The sequence below is a fragment of the Dermacentor andersoni genome, chromosome 7 (assembly GCF_023375885.2).
Source record: "Dermacentor andersoni chromosome 7, qqDerAnde1_hic_scaffold, whole genome shotgun sequence".
NCBI classification, from domain to species: Eukaryota; Metazoa; Arthropoda; class Arachnida; order Ixodida; family Ixodidae; genus Dermacentor; species Dermacentor andersoni.
This window is the reverse complement of record NC_092820.1, coordinates 109,422,431-109,446,239: the sequence shown is the minus strand read 5'-3', so window position 1 is coordinate 109,446,239 and position 23,809 is coordinate 109,422,431. Positions and strand designations below refer to the sequence as shown.

The 23,809-nt window shown below is 46.2% G+C and overlaps 1 protein-coding gene across 1 annotated transcript in view; it reads right to left on the bottom strand.

Annotated features, from left to right (window-relative positions):
- LOC126534634 (plancitoxin-1-like) overlaps nucleotides 1-22,571 on the bottom strand; it is a 126,316-nt gene extending 103,745 nt beyond the window's left edge. Inside the window, exon 1 of the mRNA XM_050181905.2 lies at nucleotides 22,260-22,571. Coding sequence (XP_050037862.1) covers nucleotides 22,260-22,378 — 119 coding nt within the window. The 5' untranslated portion in view covers nucleotides 22,379-22,571. The remainder of the gene's footprint in view (nucleotides 1-22,259) is intronic.
- Between the last annotated feature and the right edge of the window lie 1,238 nt (nucleotides 22,572-23,809).

Genomic DNA, 23,809 nt, shown 5'->3' with positions numbered 1-23,809 from the left:
ACAAGAGATGCCGATAACTACCGCCATCTAAAAGGAGTGAAAAAGGCAGCATAATGCTGACCGATGAACAGCTGCCAAGTCTCAACATTGATCTGGCGGCGCTTTAGGAATGTGTGAGGAGTGGTGGCGTGGGTGGGGAGGGGGGGTATGCCACTTGATTTCGGGGGGGGGGCCCGGGCCCCCCCGGGCCCCCCCTTGGGTACGTGCCTGCGATAGCTCATTATTACATATCTACAGAACTATTTGTATTCTACCGCTCTTTGGCAAGATATTGAGGAACTAGTTCAAACATGGCTAACGAAATACATTTCTAAATTCTATATTCTCTCTTCATGCCAGATTGGTTTTCGCCATGGATTTTCCACAAAGCTGGCATTCATACATGTTACTGAAAAACTAAAATAAATTAATCGACAAAGCAATTCACGCCGCCTCAGTTTTTACCAATCTAACGCAAATATTTGACAGCATAAATCATAGTATATTATTCGCTGAGTTCGAAGTTGACATTTGCGGCTCTGCCTTTTCGCTAATATAAACGTACTTATATAACAGAATTCAAGCTGTTTCTGTTTACAATAATTATTCTCGACAGTGAACTACTCAAATTGGTGTGCCCTAGAGCTCTATTCTAAGGCCACTTACGTTTTGCGTTCCTTTCAAAGATTTACCTAATTGTCTTTTTTGCACAAAATACATTTTGTAGGCTGATGATACCACTACATTCACCTTTCATAAATATATATCATCTCTCGTTAATAAGCTAAATGGTGACTTAGACAATATTCTAAGGTGGTGTAATGTTAACATGTTATCTATTAATGCAACTACGACTAAATTTATTGTATTGTCTTCACATCAGTAAAGCATAGCATTCATTTCACCTATAAACTTTTCGTCCCCATTGGCTTCCACCAAGTTAACGTTCATCTTGGCATTTCGCTTGATTGTAATTTGAAATATCACAGTCGTATTGCTCACATAAAAAATAAGATAGCTTACGGTATAAGCATCTTAATTAAAACACGCCGTTACTTCACACTTACCACACTACTCTCACTTTACCACTCTTTTGTCCACTCTCACATTACTTAGGGTATAATATGTTGGGGAAACACCTATACTACTCATGTTGCATCTCCCCAGTCAGTTCAGAACCGAGCTATCAGAATAATTACTTGCAGTTTACGATTTTCTTATGCCAACTCCCTACTACACGACAATAATATCTTTACAATTTCGGGACTCACTAAATACAACCTAGGTATTTTTTTTTCTTCAGATTTGCGAAAACTAAGCTACCATCGGTCACATTATCACCATATAACCTGATGATTCATAGTACAACTAGATTCACGTTAAATAACATTTGATCTTATCAAGAATCTGCACTAACTATGGTGAACAGACAGTAGAATTCACTTACATCTCAGTATAGAACACTCCTTTCATAATGAAAAACGGAAAATCTTTACATCAGTTTAAACTAGAAATAAAAATGCACTTTATATTGAGACTAACGAGAAGGGTTACTGTATCCGTCTTCTTTGTTCGTTGTTTTTCTCGTTTTTTTTTTCGTTTCTTTTTGTTTGGAAATAAACTTCCGGCAAACTTTTTTCCCATACAACTTTTCTTGCTACCATTAGATATGCTAAACCTTGTTATTATGTGTGATAAACTCTGTATTTTGTTTTGTTACCGTTCTTTTGCTGTTGCTTGTGTACTACCTTATTATATGCGACTGGTTCTTTCAGATGATAACTATCATAACTGTTTTCGTACAGGAGATCCCGATACACTCTTTGACTATGAGACCTCCTTCCATATGCTAAATACTTTTAATGTGACCCATCTACTAATAATATCATAAGAAGCCAACAAACACTGACACCAAGGACAACATAAGGGAAATTACTTGTGCTTAGTAAATGAAAATAAAGAACCGTTAAATTAATGGGAATTAAAGTGGATAAAGCCGCTGTAGCTCAATTGGTAGAGCATCGCGCGCGAAATGCGAAGGTTGTGGGTTCGGTTCCCACCTGCGGCAAGTTGTTTTTTCATCCACTTTAATTTCCATCAATTTATCGTTTCTTTATTTTCATTTACTAAGCACATGTAATTTCCTTTATGTTGCCCTTGATGTCAGTGTTTGTTGGCTTCTTATGATATGACTAATAAAAATTCGGCCCCTCGGTTAACCCCCTTTCTTCTCGCCAACTACTAATAACAAATACGTCTAACATGCTTCACCTCATTAAGCCAAAGTTAGGCATTTGGCCATCAACACAGTAATCACGGAAAGCCGATGTCCTCTTAACTCAGCTTAGAATAGGACACACGTAGGCACACACAGCCACTTGTTGAAGGGCGATGAACCTCCCATCTGTGGTAAATGTAGTGAAGGGTTGACCGTCATCCATATATCTTACTGAAGTGCCAAGCAACAGACGCTGAACGAAAAAAAAAACACTTCCCTCTATCCTGCAGACATTTCGCTCTGCATCCAGCAATGTTTCTTGGTAAGGAACCACTGTTCAACACCAAAACAGTTTTTTTTTTCAATGAAGTCCACTTGCTACACGTTATCAACCCTAAGAATCCGTAGCGCGGCCTCTCTTGAGAAGACGGTGCTGCGATGGTAGCGTTTGGTACAGCCCACGCATCCAGGCCCTTACTGTCGAAGGGCTCTGATGAGGCAGTAGTACTCCTGACAATCACATATTTTAAAAGATCACCTCTTCGTGGCATATCTGTTTTTCTTTTCCAACATGTCCCAAAACGTTTTGTGCACGGCAGAGCAACGACTCGCGGAGCCAGCCGGTTGAAGGGCGCTGGTTTGCAGTGCTTTCGTATGGGCATGATCTCTCCCATAGCCTAAAAATATTGGGCAAGCGTGCAGGAATCGCAGTGTTTTACTCAGCCCCGAAAAAGCAGGAAAGTTTCTGTAAGCGTGTTAGTGTGCCTCAATAGCATCAGAGTTGCTCTGATGGGTACAAAAACACAAAAACGTTTCGTGACATGCGCAAACAATGTGGTTTACCAGACTTCCCTGTTTTTTTGGCAGTAAATATGCCGCAATATGGTGCTTAAACGTTAGCTTAAGAGAGCACTACAGCATGGTTCATAACAGTGCACAAGTCCACTTGGGCATCTATTCTCACAATTGCGGCGGCGTCAGCTGCGTGCCTCTCTTTGAAGATATGGGAGCTTTAACAAGACAAAGCTCACTGCTCACGCGGGAAATAATAGAAGCAGATTTCATCAGAAGACTGGGTAGTTTGTGCATTAGTGCCTTTTCTACTGCGCTGACGCCTAGTGAAGTCATGTATCTGAACAGATGGTGGCAATTGTGTGCTTTTTTTCACGTGACCATGTACCTAGTACACCCCTTGTGACCGCCTTTCATTTTCTGCGCATGCTCCATCATGCATATACACACAGGATGTGACAACGGCAATAAAATATTGTTGAAAGCTAGCGCAGTGTTTGTCGTCTCTCTCACTCCTTGTCCTTCGCGCTGAAGGTCGTTTTTACGAAAAAGATGCAGGATAGGAGAAGGACCTCGTACAGCATTAAATAATCGTCGCGGCAATGGGAACGCTGTTTTTAATTGCTTATCAAGAACCCGCCTACGGTTTCATAGGTGCGTCTGGTATTTCAGAAGAGTGATGTACAATAACCATTCCTCAGCACGTACCAATCAGCTTAGCATTCCTGGTTGTTGTGCTTAAGATTAGGCAAACTGGCGAGGAAGTTTGAAAACCCGAATGTCATGATAATGTGCCTGTTAGCCGTGGAGTATTTCAGTGCTGTAATACAGCGCCTTTTGATTAGGATGATAAATAAAAATAAGCTTTCGTCGCCCAGAGCCACACAAGGGCGTAGAGTGCTACTCTATGGTAAGTTATCTTGCAGGCCTTCTAAACATTAGCGACAATTCGGGGCCTAAATTTGAGCTGACACAGAGGTCGGTCTATAAGGGCGTATAATGGTGTATAAGGGCGTGTATATGGCGTATATAAACTGATGGTGTATAAAGTGGTGAAGCGTTCACCAGCCATGTAGAGGACGTCGTCGACCTCTGCTGGCGAGCCGGAGGCGGACAAGGTGTGTTATATCAGGAAGTGCATTTCCAGCGATGCTTTTCATATGCTGCAGCTCTGTCAAAAACGCTGGCACTGTTTCTCAAGTCATTGAGCTTTGGCAGAGTTTCGACGAGCTTCGCCAAAAGCGTCTCCCCACGCGGTGCCCACCTATGTCCCACGAAACCCTCTCGAGCATGGGCTCTGCTCCCGACATTGATTCACTACTTTGCCAAGCAAAGGAGTTCGTCCGTGCTGAGATCGCCCGTCAGCTTTCCCTGCTGTCCACTGCCGGGCAAGCACCCTCCCCTTTCATTACCAACCTCCGCCAGGTCCTATAGGAGCAAGTTTGCGAATCCCTGCCTTCTGCCCACGTGACTCTGCTGGTGCGAACTCCCGTGGCCTATACCGAGGTGAACGCATCACTCAGTTATGCCGAAGCTTTCGCGCGGCCACCACCTCAGACTCTTGCGCTGTTTCCTTCAGACACGCCACTGTCTACAGCTCCTCGCTTAGTTCAGCCGAGGTACCCACAAAGCAGTGGTCAATGGCGTACTCCCGACAACCGGCCAATATGTTTTGCGTGTGGTCTACCTGGCCTCGTAACCCCGGCCAAATGTCTTCATACTCCGGCCACCACCCTCTTGTTGACCGCCGTTCGCCATTGCCTCGACGCCGCTCGCTTTCGCCGATGCAGCGTCGTCGCTCTTCACTGGAACAGGATAACTAATCGCCGCAGTTCCAGATGTTCCAGTTCCAGGTGTCATGCAACATTTTTCGCTTATGCAAACGCCCTTTTTACGCCATCTGTCGTTTTCGTTCATCGCCTATGTGCCCCGCTGCCTTTCGCTCTTTTTGAAGTTCATACCGCCGTCATCAGACTGCTCTTTAACCAATTGTCATGTCCCCTCACTTTGCTTCGTGGCTAGCGCGTTGGCCGCGTGCAGTTCGTCGACCCTGCTGCCATCATTTAGATGCCAACTGCTTCCATCACTACTCACGAGGCAGCCGGATTGGCCTATAACAACGGCTCAAGAGCCAACTTTGTCTGATGTTCTAAATAGCTCCATCGCCGACACGTTGACTGTTTGTCAAAGTGCCCAGCTTTTACGCCTTGTTGACAAGTTTTGTTCGTCTTTCGACTGCCATCATGTTCCGTTGGGCCGAACTTGAACTGTTTGTCATCGCATCGACACGGGTACCAGTGCGCCACTGCGACAAAGACCATATCGTGTATCCGCAACAGAGCGCCGTGTTATCGACGACCAAGTAGTTGACATGCTCAAGCGTGGTATCCTCCAGGGGCCCTATAACGTAAAACTATTCCAATATGTTTTTATTCCAATCTCCTGACTTCGAATTTGCCTAACCGCCAAGGCAAGCGTCGGGCGGTGACCCGCAGGGTTGTCTGAAAAGACCAATCAAATGCTCTCATCGCTTATAGGAGGTCACTTTTGTTTGCTTAAAAACGAATAACATTGCCTATACTGAGCGGCTTGTCTTACCTAATTGGCTGACAAGAGGCAACGAGCATGCTCAAGTGGAGAGAGATTCCGTGGGGCTGATTCAGCGCACCGAAAATCGATAACCGCATAAAGAGGGTGGTACCGGCGTCTGCGATTGGCCCGCGTCCCTTACTTGGCTTGAGGTGGCTGGTCGAAAATCGTGGCGGCATGCAACAGACGGCCAAGATTGCAGCTAAGATAGATCCTCATCAAAGAAGAGTTGGCAGAGCGAGCTCGTAAACGTGCCGAAAGTGCTCGAAAACGTTACATGGCCACGCAAACTGTTTTATCGTACGCAACTAAACCCATGCTGTCCGGCAGGTGTGAGTAGCCATTGCTTGTGCGATTGGCGGCAGCCATATTTTATTCCTTTCGGAACGAGGAGCCTGCCGCTATTCAGCAATAAATTCAGTTTTCTTCGGCATATTAATACATCTTTAACACGTACACGTCACGTACACGTCGTGGTTTTGTGACGTCGCGCGGCAGGCATGTGAAGTGGATGCAGCTCGAAAACTTGACCAATAGCCGAGGGCTAATGGCGAAAAGGCGTCGAACCAGAAATGGCTATTTTTCTTTTGTTCGGTCCAATGATGCATAATCGGTGTGTACGCGTCATATCAGATGGGGAGCTATTGTGGTTTTCGTGACGTCGCGTGACAGAGAGAAAGTTTTTGAGCAGTTGTGGAGGGCTGATTGGAGAATTGGAATAGAAAAGTTTGGAATAGATTTACGTTATAGCGCCTCAGCCTTTGGATAACCTCTGCGCACCTCACGTTGTTCTTGGTAATAAGAAGAATTGATCGATTCGATTCTGTGTAGATTTACGTCGTCCTAACAAAATAACTTGTAAAGGTGTTTTCCCTCTCCCGAGAACTGACGGTGCCCTTGACGGCCTGCAAGGCGCGGAGTTCTGTTCTATCGACTTGCACAGCGGCTATTGGCAAGTCCCCATTGCACCAGCTGACCAACATCCACCAACCACCACATAGCACCAACCAGATGTCCTATATGAATTTTGTATCATGCCTTTCGGGCTTTGCAACCTCCCGTAACATTTGAGCTTATGATGGGCAAGCTTTTGCGTGGTATGAAGTGGAAAAGGCGACTTTGCTACTTAGATGATGTAGTTATTTTTTCGTCCGATTTTTCTCTCTCATCTCTGTGCTGGGGAAAGTGTTACGCTGCTTAACTGACGCCGGCCTTCAGCTCAACCTGAAGAAATTCCACTTTGGCGCAAGTCAGCTCACAATCCCTGACTATCTATTAACAACAGACGGTATTGTTCCTGACGCCACCAAGCTCCGTGCAGTTGCCGATTTCCCCTAACTTTCTTCCATAAAAGAACTTCGCAGTTTCCTTGGCCTGTGTTTGTATTTTCACCGCTTCATTCTGAATTTTACGTCCATCAGCGCTCCCTTCAATGAGCTTTTGCGCAGCGTCTGGAATAATTACGCCTGGTGGCCCGCTTGTGACGATGCCTTCCAAGAGTTCCGACGTCTACTAACCTCACCACCGGTACTGCGTCACTTCGACCCCACAGCTCCTACCGAAGTGCACACCGACGCCAGCGGTGTTGTACTCGGCGTTGACCTCGCGCAGCGTAAAACTGGATTCGACGAGTACGTAGTTGTATACGTAAGCCGCGCCCTCACCAAAGCAGAAACAGCTTTTTCCGTTGTGGAGAAGGAACGTTTGTTCATAATCTGTGCACCTGGTAAATTTCAACCGTCGCTCTATGGCCGCACCTTCGACGTAATTACAGATCACAATGCGCTTTTTAAGGGGTTTTACGTGCCAAAACCACTCTCTGATTACGAGGCACGCCGTAGTGGAGGACTCCAGAAATTTTGACCACCTGGGGTTCTTTAACGTGCACCGAAATCTTAGTACGTGGGTGTTTTCGCATTTGACCTCCATCGAAATGCGGCCGCCGTGGTCGGAATTTGATCCCGCGACCTCGTGCTCAGCAGCCCAACACCATAGCCACTGAGCAACCACGGCGGGTGCACCATGCGCTTTGTTGGCCGTTCAGATTGAAGTGCCCCTCAGGATGATTAGCTCGCTGGGCTTTGCAGTTGAAAGATTTCGACGTGCGCATTGTCTACAGGTCTGGCCGCCGCCACACCGATGACGACGCTCTTTCCCGTTCGCGCGTGTCAACCGAAAGCTCTGCCTTCCTGTCTGCTGTTGACCAGGTACTTTGGTACCCAGCTGGCTGCGACATCTCTTCGGAGCAACGCAAGGATGCCGTTATCCGCTTCTTTTCAAACCCGTCAACACTGGGATTCTGCCTCCACCTTCTCGACCTTTGCGCCGCCAAGATTCACACTTCAAAATGTTGGATGGCCTCCTCTAACACCGGAGCTACACCTCTGACCGCCCCAAGTGGTTGCCGGTCATACCTCGACATCGCCGTGTTGAAATATGTTCTGCCCTTAACGCTGATCGACTCACAGAGTCCGCATGTGGGTGTCTTCGAGACGTAGACCCGGCTTCGCTCCAGGTTTTATTGGCGTAGCATCTACGCCTTGGAGTGGAAGTACATTCGATCATGCCCGCAGTGCCAACAACGAAAGCTTCCTGCTCAGCATGCTTCTGATCCCCTCCAGCCAGGCCCGTATCCGGCCAGGCCTTTCGATCGCATTGGCATTGACCTCTATGGGCCCCATCCCCAGACGGCTTCCGCAAACCGCTGCATAGTTGTCGCCATCGACCACTTCACGCGATACACCGAAACAGCCGCTCTGCCACAGCTCGTTATATAGCATCTTTCCTCCTGAAAAGTTTATTCTCCTCAACGGCGCACCTCGTGAACTTTGTATGATATAGATGATGTGTGTTCCTCTCCAAAGTCGTAAACGCCTTGCCGAATTTTGCTTTTACCACTGATGCCTACCGTTCTCAAATTAATGGTTTGATGGAAAGATTTACGCGCACCTTTGGCGACTTCCTCTTCAAGTACGCCGCCCCCGATCACACTGATTGGGGCCTTATTGTGCTGTTCATCACGTACGCCTACAACACTGCCCCACAGGCGGCCACAAACTTTTCCCCGTTCTTCATCTTGTATGGCGGTGAATATACGACTTCACTCGACACCATTCTTCCGTACCGACCCGCCTCGTCCGAATGTACGCCCATCTCTGAAGCTGGGTTAGACTCTCACGAAAGGTCGTATGTCTTAACTAAAGTCGGCTTAGTTAACAACACACGTATAGAGCCGGACGGCGTAACGTCGGACATCGAATTTTTCGGCTCATTAGCCGTCCAAGGCTTTCGCCTTAGTAAATAGTAATAACCATTTTATCGTGTCTTCTAAAGACGGAACAAAATTAGCTTTAGAGACGGGCACCATGAAAGCGTCAGTGATGGATTCGTCCTGCTCTATAAGCAACGCTTCACTGCTGTACCCTCTCCTAATACCCAGTTTCTCTCGCAATATCTCGCTGTCGTGGGATGTGTCCTTGTAGAGGCTGCGAGTTTATCGTACAACACGGAGTAACTTCTTTATTCTGCCAATGAGTATCGTCCCTGACACTTTGATCGCCAAGTTCAATTTAGAAACGGATGTTAACATGCTCATTTAGCGCCCAGTGAAGCCGAAATACCTTCAAATTTCGTTGTGGGGAAAAACATCGGTGTAGACCGGTCTGACCCGCCGCCTGGATTGTGCCCGCGTAGGCCGTATATCGATAGGATTTCTTTATTGTTCTGGCTCTTCCGCCCCTTTCGAGGCCAAGTATGAGCGTAGCCTAAGTTTACCGAAGAGCGGGTAGGCCGTGCGCTTGTTTGCTTAAATACAAACTGTGATGTAAAATTCACGTAAGGCTAGATGTAGTTGGATAGCTGTACTCGCTCGCGGAGCCCAAAAATGCCATTTGTAGAACCCAGTTTTTGAGCCCTTGGACCGACGGGTAGCTACAGTTTCTGCTCATTATTACGGGCCAAACATGCGTCTACCACCTAAGATCCGGAGGATTATAGCGAACAATCCAATGCATCCTTATAAATCGTGCTGTTGTGGGGTCATTACATTGAGGAACGCACGGACTTAAGTGCAGAGCTTCCTCTACCTCAGATATACCACCTTTGAAAAGCCGTTACTTGAAGGAACATATGCGGGTAAGCACATGGCTTCTTTTTGTAACATGTAGAGCAGCTCAAAAATTACGAAATGGGAAAGATAAGCATAAGGTTGGTTTGTGAATACGGGCTTGGGAATCTTCCTTAATTGTTAATTGTTAAGTTCAGATAGAGAGCCTCTCATTGGTAGGTTAGAAATCATGTGAAAGCGTTTAAAATAGTGATGTCTTTTTACCTGCATTCAATGTTGCCCTTTTGCCGAGGTTATCTTTGTCAACTAGTCTATTGACTTCTATACTTTATCACACAGCCTTCGTCATCTAGCCTACTCGCTTCGTCGTCTGTTTGAAAAGCATACTTGAAAAAAAAAAGGCATTGTGCGCGTTTCACCAGCTGCGGTATAAAATCACATTGCTATAAAAACCTTTGTAGACACGGAAAAAAAATTCTTTGCGTTTGTGTATCCACTAACAAGTAAAAAAAAATGACACAACATCACAGCGCCTAGAAAAAAGAAAAAAATCAAAAGTTCCTGCAGTCCTTGCACTTATCCCGCAAGTTCAAGGAACATGTATTAAATTTTAGTTTCCGCTACGCTTACAAACACGAATATCTGCCAATGATTCAAAGCTGCCCAAATTGTCCCATATCGCAAAGCATCTCTTAAGTACTTCAAAATCGTTCTGTCAAGGAATAAAATACCACAGACTGTGCGCTCAACAACTTAGTTCATGGCACACCCTAGTTCAGGATGACTGCGCAGCTGGCACGCCACAGACGACACACAACTAGCGCAGCGATATGAGAGCAGGGCCGTTCACTTCAGACAAATGTCGATTACCGCGCGCTGACATTCCTTGTAGGAGCAGGTGGCAGCGCCTCGAAGTTTCAAAAAATTTTGAACATATATATGAAGGGAGCCCGTACTCCTCATCTCAAAAGCAAGAAAAATGACCTTTTAAAACGTCTTTCGCTTAGTTTAATTTCGTTTGCAGGATATTACCACGTGATCTGTCGCGGTTGTCACGCTGACAGTTTGGTGCTTAATATTAGACGTCAATCATCATCTTGCCACACAGGTTATATGATTCCGGTCTGCAATATGGTGCCCCGATGTTTAACGACAATCATGCATGCATTGCAGACCAGTGCACTCTGGTTAAACCACACCGATGATTTGCGTGTGGTGGGCTTAGGCGTTTCATGTTTGTCTCAAACAACGCACTGAATCTGCATCTGGCCACGGAATAACCATGCGTCAACTCCTCGTTGCTTGAAAACGCAGAAGAGCAAGTCCACCCATACGCCAGATTTCTTCAATAACTAAAAGAACCCTCGGGTGACTATCGCTGTAAGCACAAATGAAGTAAATGTGAACGCAGGAGGAAACTCGAGAAATACAAGAGACAAATGCGGCGCTCGAGTTCCCCTTCAAAAACCCCTAGAAACAATATAACAGAAAACAGATACCGCGCAAGTACATATACCACCAGTTAGCTTTCTAGGGAATCGTCGTCTGCGCAAAGGAGTTCGCGCAGATTGAAGGATAATCCCAAATCAAATCAAATCAATCTTTATTTTCCAGTAAAAGAAACAGAACTGGATGGTAATTTCGGGATAAAAACTGCGAGAGTACCTTGACGGGGCCCAAAAGACCTTACATGGCAACATCAACTTGGCACATGATCAAACACTGCAGTAGATATTGTAACGGACAGTTAAGGAAACCCAGATACAACTATTTATTGTGGGCGAACTTGTGCCCTGGGGTAAATGAAAAAACACTGCCGCGTTCTAAACGGGAGATCAGGAAGGCCTTCTTCTTCTCTCTCGAGCGTCGCTTCACCTCGTCTTCTTCTTGTAGACGCCGACAACGGCCACCTGCGATGCGAGTGCGTGCGGCGAAAACACGTGCCATTACTTCGTCCTTTTCCTTCAATACTCCGTTGTCGTCTTGAGGGGGCGCACGAACCTGCGCGCGTTGTTTAAATGTTTCTGCCTTGTATCATTATCCCCCCTCCAAAACGCATCGTCCCGATGCGTAAAGCGACGAAATTGTTCACAAGCAGTTGTCCACACTAAAGTGGTATATGGCACAGAAAAGATGTTTGGTCGAATAATCACTGCCTGTCATAATATGGCTTCAGTCTGACCACATGTACAGTTTCTGTGCGACGCCGGCATCGTGATGAGCTCACTTGTCCTTCTGGCGTAACTTCGTAGTTCAGGGGACTGATGCGGCGAAGTACTCGGTAAGGGCCGAAGTAACGGCGCAAAAGCTTTTCGGACAGGCCGCGCGTCCGCACGGGGGTCCACACCCATACTCTGTCACCTGGTGCATACTCGACTTCCCTTCGTCGCAGGTTGTAACGGTCCGCGTCGATGCGCTGCCTTTGTTGAATGCGATGTCGCGCCAGCTGACGTGCTTCTTCGGCCCTCTGTGTAAAGTCACTGATGTCAGGGTTCTGTTCTGTACTGTCGCTGACAGGCAGCATTGCATCCAAGGGTGTGGTAACTGTTCGACCAAAAACAAGTTGGAATGGCGTTACTTGAGTGGTTTCTTGCAATGCGGTATTGTAGGCGAATGTTGCATAGGGTAGGATCTTGTCCCATGTACGGTGCTCTAAGTCTACGTAAATTGACAACATATCGGTCAGCGTCCTGTTCAATCGCTCGGTTAACCCATTTGTTTGAGGATGATAGGCAGTTGTTTTCCTGTGGCTGGTATGAGTCAATTTCATGATGGATTGCGTCAAATCGGCTGTGAACGAAGTTCCTCGGTCCGTGATAATAATTGCAGGGGCACCGTGTCGTAATACTATCTTGGTGACAAAGAATTCAGCCACTTCAACGGCCGTTGCACTGATTAGAGAGGATGTCTCGGCATATCGCGTTAGGTAATCAGTCGCTACTACAATCCATCGTTTCCCCGATGACGATGTCGGAAAAGGACCAAGCAAGTCCATTCCTACTTGTTCGAACGGGGCTCCTGGGGGTTCTATTGGTTGAAGGAGGCCTGCGGGTTTTAATGGAGGCGTTTTGCGTCTTTGGCAATCCCGACATGTTCGTACATAATGCTGCACTGAATTCAATAGCTTTGGCCAGTAGTATTTAGCATGAATTCGGGCGAAGGTTCTGCTCACTCCGAGGTGTCCTGCTGATGGGTCATCGTGACAGGCTTCTAAGATTTCCGATCGCAAAGCTGAAGGAACAACGAGTAGAAATTTCTCTGTGCTGTGCTCAAAATTTCTTTTGTACAGGACGCCATTTCTCATCACATACGATGACAATCCCCGGCAGAAAACTCGCGGAACATGGACGTGGTGTCCCTCGAGGTGCCTGATGAGTAGAAGCAACTCAGCGTCAGACTGCTGGTGTTTGGCCATCTCAGATGTGGTCACGGCTCCAAGAAACGAAAATTCGTCTCCATCTTTCACAGGAGCAGATTCGACCGGAGCACGTGATAAACAATCAGCGTCACTGTGCTTGCGACCTGACTTGTACACGACCGTTATGTCGTATTCCTGCAGCCTCAGACTCCATCTAGCAAGTCGTCCAGACGGATCTTTCAGGTTTGCAAGCCAGCACAATGAGTGATGGTCACTGATTGCTCGGAACGGTCTACCGTATAAGTATGGTCGGAATTTTCCTATGGCCCATATTACTGCGAGGCATTCTTTTTCGGTGGCTGAATAGTTGGTTTCAGCCCTCGAAAGAGTGCGGCTAGCGTATGCAATCACTCTTTCCTCTCCGTTTTGCCATTGAACGAGGACGGCACCAAGTCCTAAATTGCTGGCGTCTGTGTGGATGTCTGTTTCCGCTTCCTCATCAAAGTGCGCAAGGACCGGGTGGTTTTGAAGTCGCCGTCGCAGCTCATTGAACGCATCTTCTTGTTCACTGTGCCATACGAAAGGCATATCTTCTTTCGTTAATCGCGTTAACGGCTCGGCAATCTTCGAAAAGTTTTTGACGAAACGTCTGTAATAGGCACAAAGTCCTAGGAATCGCCTAATGGCCTTTTTGTTGGTTGGTCTAGGAAACTTTTCTACTGCTGCGGTCTTCTCAGGGTCAGGACGGATGCCTTCGGAGCTAATCACATGGCCGAGGAAAAGGAGCTCATGGAAGCCGAAGTGACATTTTTGTGGCTTTATCGTCAGCCCTGCTGAACTAATAGCTTTGAGCACAGTCCTTAGTCGTTCCACATGCTGAGCAAAGGTGGTAGAAAAAATCACGACATCGTCGAGATAAACCAGACAGGACTGCCACTTTAACCCGGAGAGCACAGTGTCCATCATCCGCTGAAAGGTGGCAGGTGCGGAACAGAGGCCGAACGGAAGTACCTTGAATTCGTATAGTCCGTCTGGTGTCACGAATGCTGTCTTCTCACGATCCCGTTCGTCCACTTCTATTTGCCAGTATCCGCTTTTGAGGTCGAGAGAGGAAAAGAATTTCGCATCCCGTAGTCTATCGAGGGTGTCATCGATCCTCGGAAGTGGATAGACATCCCGCTTTGTGACGACGTTTAGCTTCCGATAATCAACGCAGAAGCGCAAGGTCTGATCCTTTTTCTTTACCAGCACTACAGGCGAAGCCCATGGGCTGGTCGATGGTTGAATTACGTCGTCTCGAAGCATTTCTTCGACTTGTTTGCTGATGACCTCTCTCTCCTTCGGTGACACTCGGTAGGGATGCTGGCAAATGGGCCTCACAGCTTCGTCGACAATAATGCGGTGTCTGGCGATGGATGTTCTCTGGACTTTCGATGTCGTTGAGAAACATGAGGCGAATTCTCGTACAAGGTTCTCTATTTGCTGCTTCTGGCTCGGTGATAGTGCTTCTTCGATGTGGACGGATGCGAGTATGGAGTCTACGTTGTCAGACTCCAGTAGTGCACCATCGGAAGAGCTCAAATCCGTAATTTGTTCATAATCGTTAAGGCGGGCAATGACGGTTCCCTTCGCAACATGCTGAACTTCATTTCCAAAATTAGTCAGGAAGACATTTGAACACCCGTCACGCAGCCGAACAAGGCCCCTTGCCATACAGATCCCTTTTTCGAGTAAGAGCCCAGTGTTACTGTCGGCTATTCCTTCATAGTCGCTGAATACGGTGCTTCTTACGGCGACAGCTATGCTGGATCTTGGGGGTATCGTGACGTCGTCGTCTATAATCTGAAGCGCATCGAATCGTTCTTCACTCTCGAACGTCGCGATGGCGTGCTTCGTTGAGAACGACACACAGGATTCCTGCAAGTTGATAACTGCACCGTTCGCCTGCAAAAAGTCCATTCCAATAATTACATCCCTTGAGCATTCTGATAGCACAATGAAACTGGCGACGTATGTAAAGCCGCGTATTCCGATTCTAGAAGTGCACCTGCCCACCGGGTTGATAAGGTGTCCACCGGCGGTTCGAATTTGCGGTCCTCTCCAAGGAGTCAGCACTTTTTTCAGTCTTCTGGCAAGTACTTTGCTCATAACGGAATGGTCTGCGCCTGTGTCTACTAAAGCAGTAATTTCGCAGCCGTCTATAAACACACATAAATCGGAAGCTACGTCACTCTTTTCGCAACTGCTCTCGCGTCCGTCGTTATATTTCAGAATCAGCGCTGGAGGCTCCGTTCGTGCGTCGACAGCGGCCTCACCTCCACAGGTCGCCGGCATTAGTTTTCCCGACGTGGGCTTTGGGGGCGTCGCCTTGGGGAGCTTGAGGATGGACGCGGGCTCGGTGATCGATACCTCAGCGGCACTGTTGACCGAGGTTGGTGTTGCTGTGAAGTCTGCGGGCTTTGGCGCGTTGACAAATACTCCTGGATCTCGAAAGGGCGTTCACCGTTTCTTGGGCAAGGAGCGTTTATGGAAAACCCCCGAAGTCCCGCTCTGCGGTATTCGCACATCCTGTAGAGATGACCAGCTTCGCCGCAGTGGTAGCACAGCGGGATTCTATCAGGAGTGCGCCATATGTCAGCTTTCCGGTATCTCGTCTCCGGCGGAGACGGCAAGAACCGAGGTTCAGGTACCTGCGCAGTTGCCGCGACGAAGGTACGTCCTGGAGATCCTCTGAGTACCTCGGCGTACGATACCGTCGGCCGTACCGGTGACGACGCTTGCGGCTGTGCTGGTGGGTGCTGTTCGCGGACGGCTTGTCTCACTTCTTCGCGAACCACTTCTGCTAACGAAGAGACCTCTGTGGGGCCGTTGTTCCGCTGTTGCCTCTGGAGCTCTTCTCGAACCACAGACCTTATGAGTTCTCGTAAGACCTCGACGCTGTTCCCGAACATTGCCGGCATCGCATCCACAGAGGCGATGTTCGTATCGCGGTTGTAGAGTCTCGCACGCTGTTGAAGAGTCCTTTCCATAGTTGTCGCCTCGGAGCGGAATTCGGCGACGGTGCGTGGAGGGCTGCGAACCAGACCAGCAAAAAGCTCCTGCTTCACGCCGCGCATCAGGTGCCGAAGCTTCTTGTCCTCGCTCATGCTCGGGTCGGCTCGGCGGAATAAGCGGGACATATCTTCGAGATACATTGCCACGCTTTCGTTGTTTCGCTGGCTTCTTGCTTGCAAAGCGGCTTCAGCTCTTTCCCGGCGGTCTGTGCTCGGATACGTGGCCAACAGCTCCCGTCGGAAGTCATCCCACGACCGGAGGACAGCTTCGTGGTTTTCAAACCACGTTCGCGCACAGTCTTGCAACGCGAAGTAAACGTTGCGGAGCTTCCGGTTTTCGTCCCATCCGTTGTAGTCAGCGACGCGCTCGAAGCCTTCCAACCAGTCCTCGGCGTCTTCGAAGGTGTCGCCGTGAAAAGGCTCGGGCGTTCGCGGCTGATCAACCACGATGCGGGTTGAGGCTGTCTGAGATGTCATTTCTGTATTGTCTGCTGCTGCTATTATAGTCTGCTCCGGCAAAAGAGGAAACTCGGGCGGCTCACCACGTAGGCGACGGCTCGTGCGCTGGTGGACGGGCGTAAGCTCGTTGGGTCTGAGATGGCGTGGTTCCGGGCTGCTTTCTCCAACTCGAATTGGGCTGGAAATCATTACCCAGCACCTCCACCAGAATTGTAACGGACAGTTAAGGAAACCCAGATACAACTATTTATTGTGGGCGAACTTGTGCCCTGGGGTAAATGAAAAAACACTGCCGCGTTCTAAACGGGAGATCAGGAAGGCCTTCTTCTTCTCTCTCGAGCGTCGCTTCACCTCGTCTTCTTCTTGTAGACGCCGACAACGGCCACCTGCGATGCGAGTGCGTGCGGCGAAAACACGTGCCATTACTTCGTCCTTTTCCTTCAATACTCCGTTGTCGTCTTGAGGGGGCGCACGAACCTGCGCGCGTTGTTTAAATGTTTCTGCCTTGTATCAATATATACAAATATGTGAGGCAAAAACACAATTATCATGACTGCATTATAAATAACTATGTCGTAGCGCACCGTAGTAATGACAGCAGATGCATATATGCAGAAGAGAAAGACATGCGTTTCAAAAAGAGAAACATTTGGACACTAGAAAAAAAAAACATTTTACTTTAAAAAAGAACGAAAAGCGTATGGAAAGAAGAAGAGCGACTTGAAACGGAATATTATAACTGAAACAAAATATTGTCTGAGTTGCTTCCTACTGTAACCTGCTATATCTACATATCTGTTGAGAATAAACGGTAAGTTGCAGGCTAGCGATTTGTGTTTGAAGCAGTATGTACGGAAATGTGGAGTAATCCATTTATGGGTTTCCTTGTGTTTAGCTTAGGCTAACGGTGTTCTAAGCATGCTGGACGTTTGAAGTTCTTTACTAATGTGTCGAAAAATTGCGTCACATATAATAAACGGTATGTGTAAAGGTGGTCTACTCTGACAATATTAAACAATTTATACGCATCTCTAGTCGTAGACAAAGGTTCCAGGTTTCCAATGTGACAAATAATTTTTTTCTGTAAGATTAAAGTCTGTTTATATTGGCTTTAGTTGTACACCAGACCAATGCACAGTAGTTTTGGAGTGAATTGAAAAGGTCGTAATATATCTGTAGTTTGGCGGAGGCTGGCAGCATGCCGCGACAACGGCATAGTACTCCAGTCACAGAGGATAGTTTTTTACATAGATAGCTTACATGTGTATCCCAAGTTAAAGTAGATAAAGAATGAACACCAAGAATTTTGTAACTGTCAACAATCCCTATTCCTCAATTCTCAAAAATTATGCTGTGGTTCAATGTTGTCTTTTTGTTTTTCGCATGAAATATCATAACCTTTGACTTTGTTGCATTAATCTTAAGTTTATGCTCCTTAGACCATATAGATAGCTTTAGTAGATCATTACATTGTGATGATAACTGGTTTATATCAGATCCTTCCATTAAAATGGTGCTGTCGTCTGCATATATATTAAATTTTGCCCTTCTGTCTAAATCTACGATATCATTGATATAGATGTTAAACAAAAGTGCTCCCAGCACACTCCCTTGCGGTACCCCAAATTTATTGTGTAAGAAGGTTGAGGTTTCGTCATTTATACATGTGCACTGTAGGCGTTTACTGAGGTATGATTGCAATAAATTTAAGGAATTACCACTTATACCATAAGACTGCAATTTGCCTAGTAGTGTAGAATGATCAAGGCAGTCAAACGCCTTGCTAAAGTCCACAAATAGGTTAAGTGTAAACATGTTCTTCTTTATTTTTTTGTATGATGTATTCCTTTAATGAAAGTAGAGCTGTTTCTGTTGATCTCCCCTTTCTGAAGCCGAACTGTGCATTTGTTAAAACGTCATACTTGTCGAAAAATTTTGTCATGCGAGAGAATAACACGTTTTCGAGACCCTTAAAAAAAACAGGCAATACAGATATTGGCCTATAGTTACTCGGCACGCATTGTGATCACCACCTTTAAAGATTGCTGAAACCCTGGCACATTTCATACGTTCTGGGAAGCTTCTCGGTTGCAACACTAGGTTGAATATATGTGCCAGTAAATTAGCAATGTAACATAAACAGTATTTTATGGGCTTTACCTGTAGATTTTCAATATCGATTGCTTTGTTATTTTTTAAGCTAGCGAAGGTACTGTAAACTTCATATTCATCAGTGGGCTGCATAAAAATTGTGTGCTGAACAGTGTTAATTATACATTTGGTGGTAGAGGGTGTATTTGTGGGATCGCTATATGCGAGGGGGGTGTTAACAAAGTGCTCGTTGAAAAATCTGCAAGTGATTTACCGCTGAGTATGGAACCGTTGTGTACTATTGCATTCGGGACACTGGTTTTGTTCTTACGACCCAGTAAAGTATTGATCATTCTCCACGTTAGATCCGGCTGCTGCCGACTGACATCCGCAAAAATACTTTGATAGTATGTATTTTTGCTTGCTTGAGCTCAGCATTCAACCGATGCCTGTATATTTTAAATTCTTTTAATGCGATCTCAGAACTTGTCCGTAAAAATGAATGGTACTTGCGATGTCTCTCTTTAATCATCTTCAAATGTTCTTTAGTGATCGATGCTTCCCCAGCATTTCTTGGAGATTTTATAACTTTGTAAGGGAAATGCTTATGATAAATTCTTGTAAAGCTATCGATAAAAATATTGTATGCGTCGTTCGCATCTTGTTTTTCTAAATGCCAGCGAAAATCTATAACTTAAGTGTCACTAGGACTTCTGAGGGTGCACGTTTAAAATTTCCTGAATAACGGGGTCGAATCCACAACGCATTAAAGTGTTCCTGACATTCTCCTGCAACATTTGTTATTTTTAAGTCGAACATGATGATTGGCGGAAATGTGCTCTTACGAACAGCTTTAGCGCTAGAACAACTTTGTGTATGCAGACCATGTTTTTTTTTTGTTAAATCAGATTTCTACGACCCAAAAAACAAAGGAAATTAAAATCTCAAGGCACAAAATCTCTTGAATTTGGGTCATAGAAATTACTGCATTACGCACTCTCACTTAAGCTGGTAATTGTCGCTTCGTGATGCTGTCCAATCGTCTGCGCTGTAAAGAAATCCGACATTCTACCTAGCTTTAGGGACACGCATTCCGCTAAGGAGAATTGAGAAATTATCGAGAAACTTGAGAAATAGTCATAGACGGCAGAAGCACGGGCAGCCAAGAGCGTCTGCACCCTCGCATTTAAATAGGGCGACTTACAGACACGCAAATGAACGCAGTATCCCAAGGCGACTGCTGAAGGCGTGCCGCCTCTGTACTGATTTAGACGGGCGTGTACAAACCTTGGGGCGCTATAACCTAAAACTATTCCAATGTTTTCTATTCCAATTCTGCAATCAGCCCTCCGCGATTGGTCAAAAACGTTCTTGGACCACCGCCACTTCACCTGCCCGTCACGCTACGTCACAAAACCGCAAAAACTCACCACATCAAAGTGATGTCTACGCGTTAAAGATGTATTTATATGCTGAATAAAACTGAATTTCCTTCTGAATAGCCGCAGGCTGCCCCGTTCCGAAATAAAAGATGGATGCTGCCGATCGCTCAGGCACTGGCTACTCGCACCTGCCGGAGAGCATGGGTTTATTTGCGTATAAGAAAACTTTTTGCGCGGCCGTGTATCGTTTTCAAGCACTTTCGGCGCGTTTACGACGTCATTGTGCAAACTCTTTGTTGAGGATTCATTTTAGCGGCATTCTTAACCTTCCGTTGCACGTCGTCGCTATTTTCGACCAGCCACCGCAAGCTAAGAGGGTGGTGCCGTCGCCTTGACCAATCACAGACGCCGGCACCACCCTCTTCATTCGGTTATCGATTTTCAGTGCACCGGCTCGGCCCCATCGAATGCCTCTCCACTTGAGCGTGCTGCTCGCCTCTTGTCAGCCAATTAGATAAGACAAGCCCTTCAGTGCAGGCAATGCTATTCGTTTTTAAAGCAAAGAAAATTGGCCTCCTATAAACGAGGAGAACGTTTGATTGGTCTGTTCAGACAACCGTGCGGGTCACCGCCCGATGCTTGCTTCGGTGGTTACGCAAATTTCACGTCAGGAGATTGGAATGAAAACGTATTGGAATAGTGTTACGTTATAGGGCCCCTGATGAAAAAATGTACTGTTTTAAATTTGGCACCTTGGGCCGGCCCGAGTGCCTTAAGCGATGCCATCATGAATGCGGCAATGTGATAGACGGAGTACTAACGTGTACCATAGCTGTGTTTCCTTGCAGCTTGATGCAATGAAAATATCGATAAAATCACAAACACATTGTGCGGCGTTTGTACCCTGACCTTAATGAAGGGATTCTTAATGAAAGGAAGTCAACGCGGGCCACGGGTGCCACTGGCGGCGATGAGATCGCCACCTTCAAAACATCGTAAAATATTGTAAAACGTTTCAACATTGTACTTCCTAAGAACGTATGAGGAGGAAGGCACAAGAAAACGCGTTATTTCCGGGTTTGATCCCCCAGACGACGATGAAATTTTCAACTGCGGTCCTTCCTTTCTATTGTACCTGCATGGGTTCGATTTGTAGCTTCGTTTGCATTGGCGTGGATGACAATAATTTTTGCCTTTGATAAAGCTTTCTCCACCTTTTGGAGTTCAGGAGAACCTATTTCTTTATTGAGTGCTCCTACGCTTCGAGTTGTCGAATCACTCGACATCGCCTTTCAGTATGCTATCCTGCTGCCTAGATGAGGTGCTAATGCGATCGCCTAGGAAAATCTTTGATCCCTGCTCCGATTCGCGTACCAAGGCGTACACGTATTCAAGTGCAAAGCTTTCTTTTTTTAAGATGCACTTACACGTTTACTTTGTGCCCTCGTGCAGAGTTGAGTTAAATGGCGAAATTTCTATTTGATAAACTTCCTTCACATTGCCGATAGTGCTGAAGCATTTGTGCTCATCAAGTTGTACGGCCGAGTCACTGTAGTACTGTAGCAAGGTTGCTCAGTGGCTATGATGTTGGGCTGCTGAGCACGAGGTCGCGGGATTGAATTCCGGCCACGGCAGCTGCATTTCGACGGGGGCGAAATGCGAAGACACCCGTGTACTTAGATTTAAGTGCACGTTAAAGAACCCCAGGTGGTAGAAATTTCCGGAGTCGTCCACTACGGCGTGCCTCATAATCAGAAAGTGGTTTTGGTACGTAAAACCCCATAATTTATTAATTTTCTTAAAAAGAATGGCAGGTTGACTAACTGACCAATTTATTTCAATAATTCGGTTGAACGACACTTTAGGAACAACAGGCAGCGAGAGATGGTCTATTGGCAGACGATTCCAGGTAAATTTCAATCACTTGATCTTGAACTTGCACCCAGTGTTTAATAAATCATAATTTTCGCATGCTACCTGTATATGAATCATCCACATGGCGCTCTGCGTCAGGATGCCATAGCCACTAACAGACAGCCGCGGCTATCCGCGGATAGACAAATTGTAGCAAACAATGATATATGATAGAGACATTGAGCAACGTAGGTGCCTTAACTAAGCTTCTACATACTGCAATGTATGCCACGAAATGTATAGGTTCTGCTGAGTGCATTGCCTCTCATTGAAAGTCTTCCGCGGGCATCCAGCCCCACGCAGCCTAAAACAAAAGGCTTATCTTCATTTTGAGGAAAAAATGTAAAGGATGCCTTACCAGTCAACATCGTTTCCTTTGGCGTCCTTGCAAGAGAGCTTTGCATTCACAAATGCACCGTAAAAGCTCACGCATGTCCCAATGACGACGAGCTGCGCAGAAATGTGGAAGGTAGCCATTGCACTTTTCCTGAGATAATCTCCACAGGACGGCAGACGCAGATCCCCCCTAACTTCGTAAAGTTTCGTAAAACCGCTTCTTTCAATTCCTTTCTTCCCTGTACTGCGGTCGCCGTAGTTGGGCTTGTAAACTTCATGCGCGGTATCCACCGAAGCTTTCCCGAAGTAGCGCTTTATGTACTTCTGATCCTGAAGTCTACCTGCACTGTGGAAAGTGCAGAGCAGGCGGCTAAAAGAGGAGAGGAAAATGCCACTCACTCTGACGACAAGCGCGACATCTGCGCTCTCCACGAACTACTTTTTCTCCTGTTGTCATGGGATGGTTTTTTCAAGAGAGCTGACACTTGGGGCCTTCGATTATTGTTATTACGCTAGCCTTCAAACCACGACAGAAATAATAAAATTAAAGGCGAATGAGGCATAGCACAAATGCGTCACTGAAGGTTGTCTATCAACGGTAGCTATGAATTTTTGAAATGTTCGTATCTTTCAGGCTGGAGTTCTTGCCGCGGTAAGATAGAAGGCTGCGTAAAATGAATTAATTTTCTGGCTGCCTTCTCTGATGCTGTGACAGAGGATACGACCTGATGACGTCCATGGATCAGTAGAAAAACGCTGTTAAAAGGTTGAACGACGACTACCCAAAACTTGAGGTCATGCGAGAGCCTTTCAATGAAAATAGCAAAGCAGACTAGAGAGAAGTTTCACTGCTTCTACCGGAAGGGAAGCGGAATATACTCTTGGACATATATCGAGCCACACAATCCTTAGCTAAAAGTAAAACTTTTCTTTGATAGCTAGCTATGTCGACAAATGTCGAATGAGTTCAGAATAATTCCTCGTCTTTTCTTTGCGCATAGTATGTAAAGGTTTCTTAGTAGTTGAAGACGTAGTCTCCAGAAAGTATACCACATTTTGTCATTTCTTTTATTAGGTTCCACCCATCGTCGCTGCCTCTCGTAGATGTACACTATGAGTCCAGAAAGAATGCATATTGATGCTGTGAACTTGAAACTGCCCTAACATGCCGTACATATAGGGGTAATATTTATATCTATAGTAATTTGCCGAGTCATAGCAAATAGCTTATGTGTCGATTTTCAGCACGTAATCCCGCACCATGTATACATTGTAAGATCGAACACTACGTTGCCTGCGACTGCAAGGTATTGATTACTTCGTGATCATTTTGCAGTTCTTTCCTGTAGCGGAAATAGCACAATGACGTAGAAGAGAAAACAGACGTCCTTCTGCTACTTGCGCTACAGGAAAAAAAAACTGCAAAATGTTGCACCAACAAGCCCAAATGCCTACACTGATGTACTTTGTAATGAGCTCTACCTGCTCGTTCACGCTAAGTCCTCACCAAACATTTGTTTTTCTTTGGTTTTGACATTGAGGACAGTATGGTGTCGGTATGAAGATGACGCC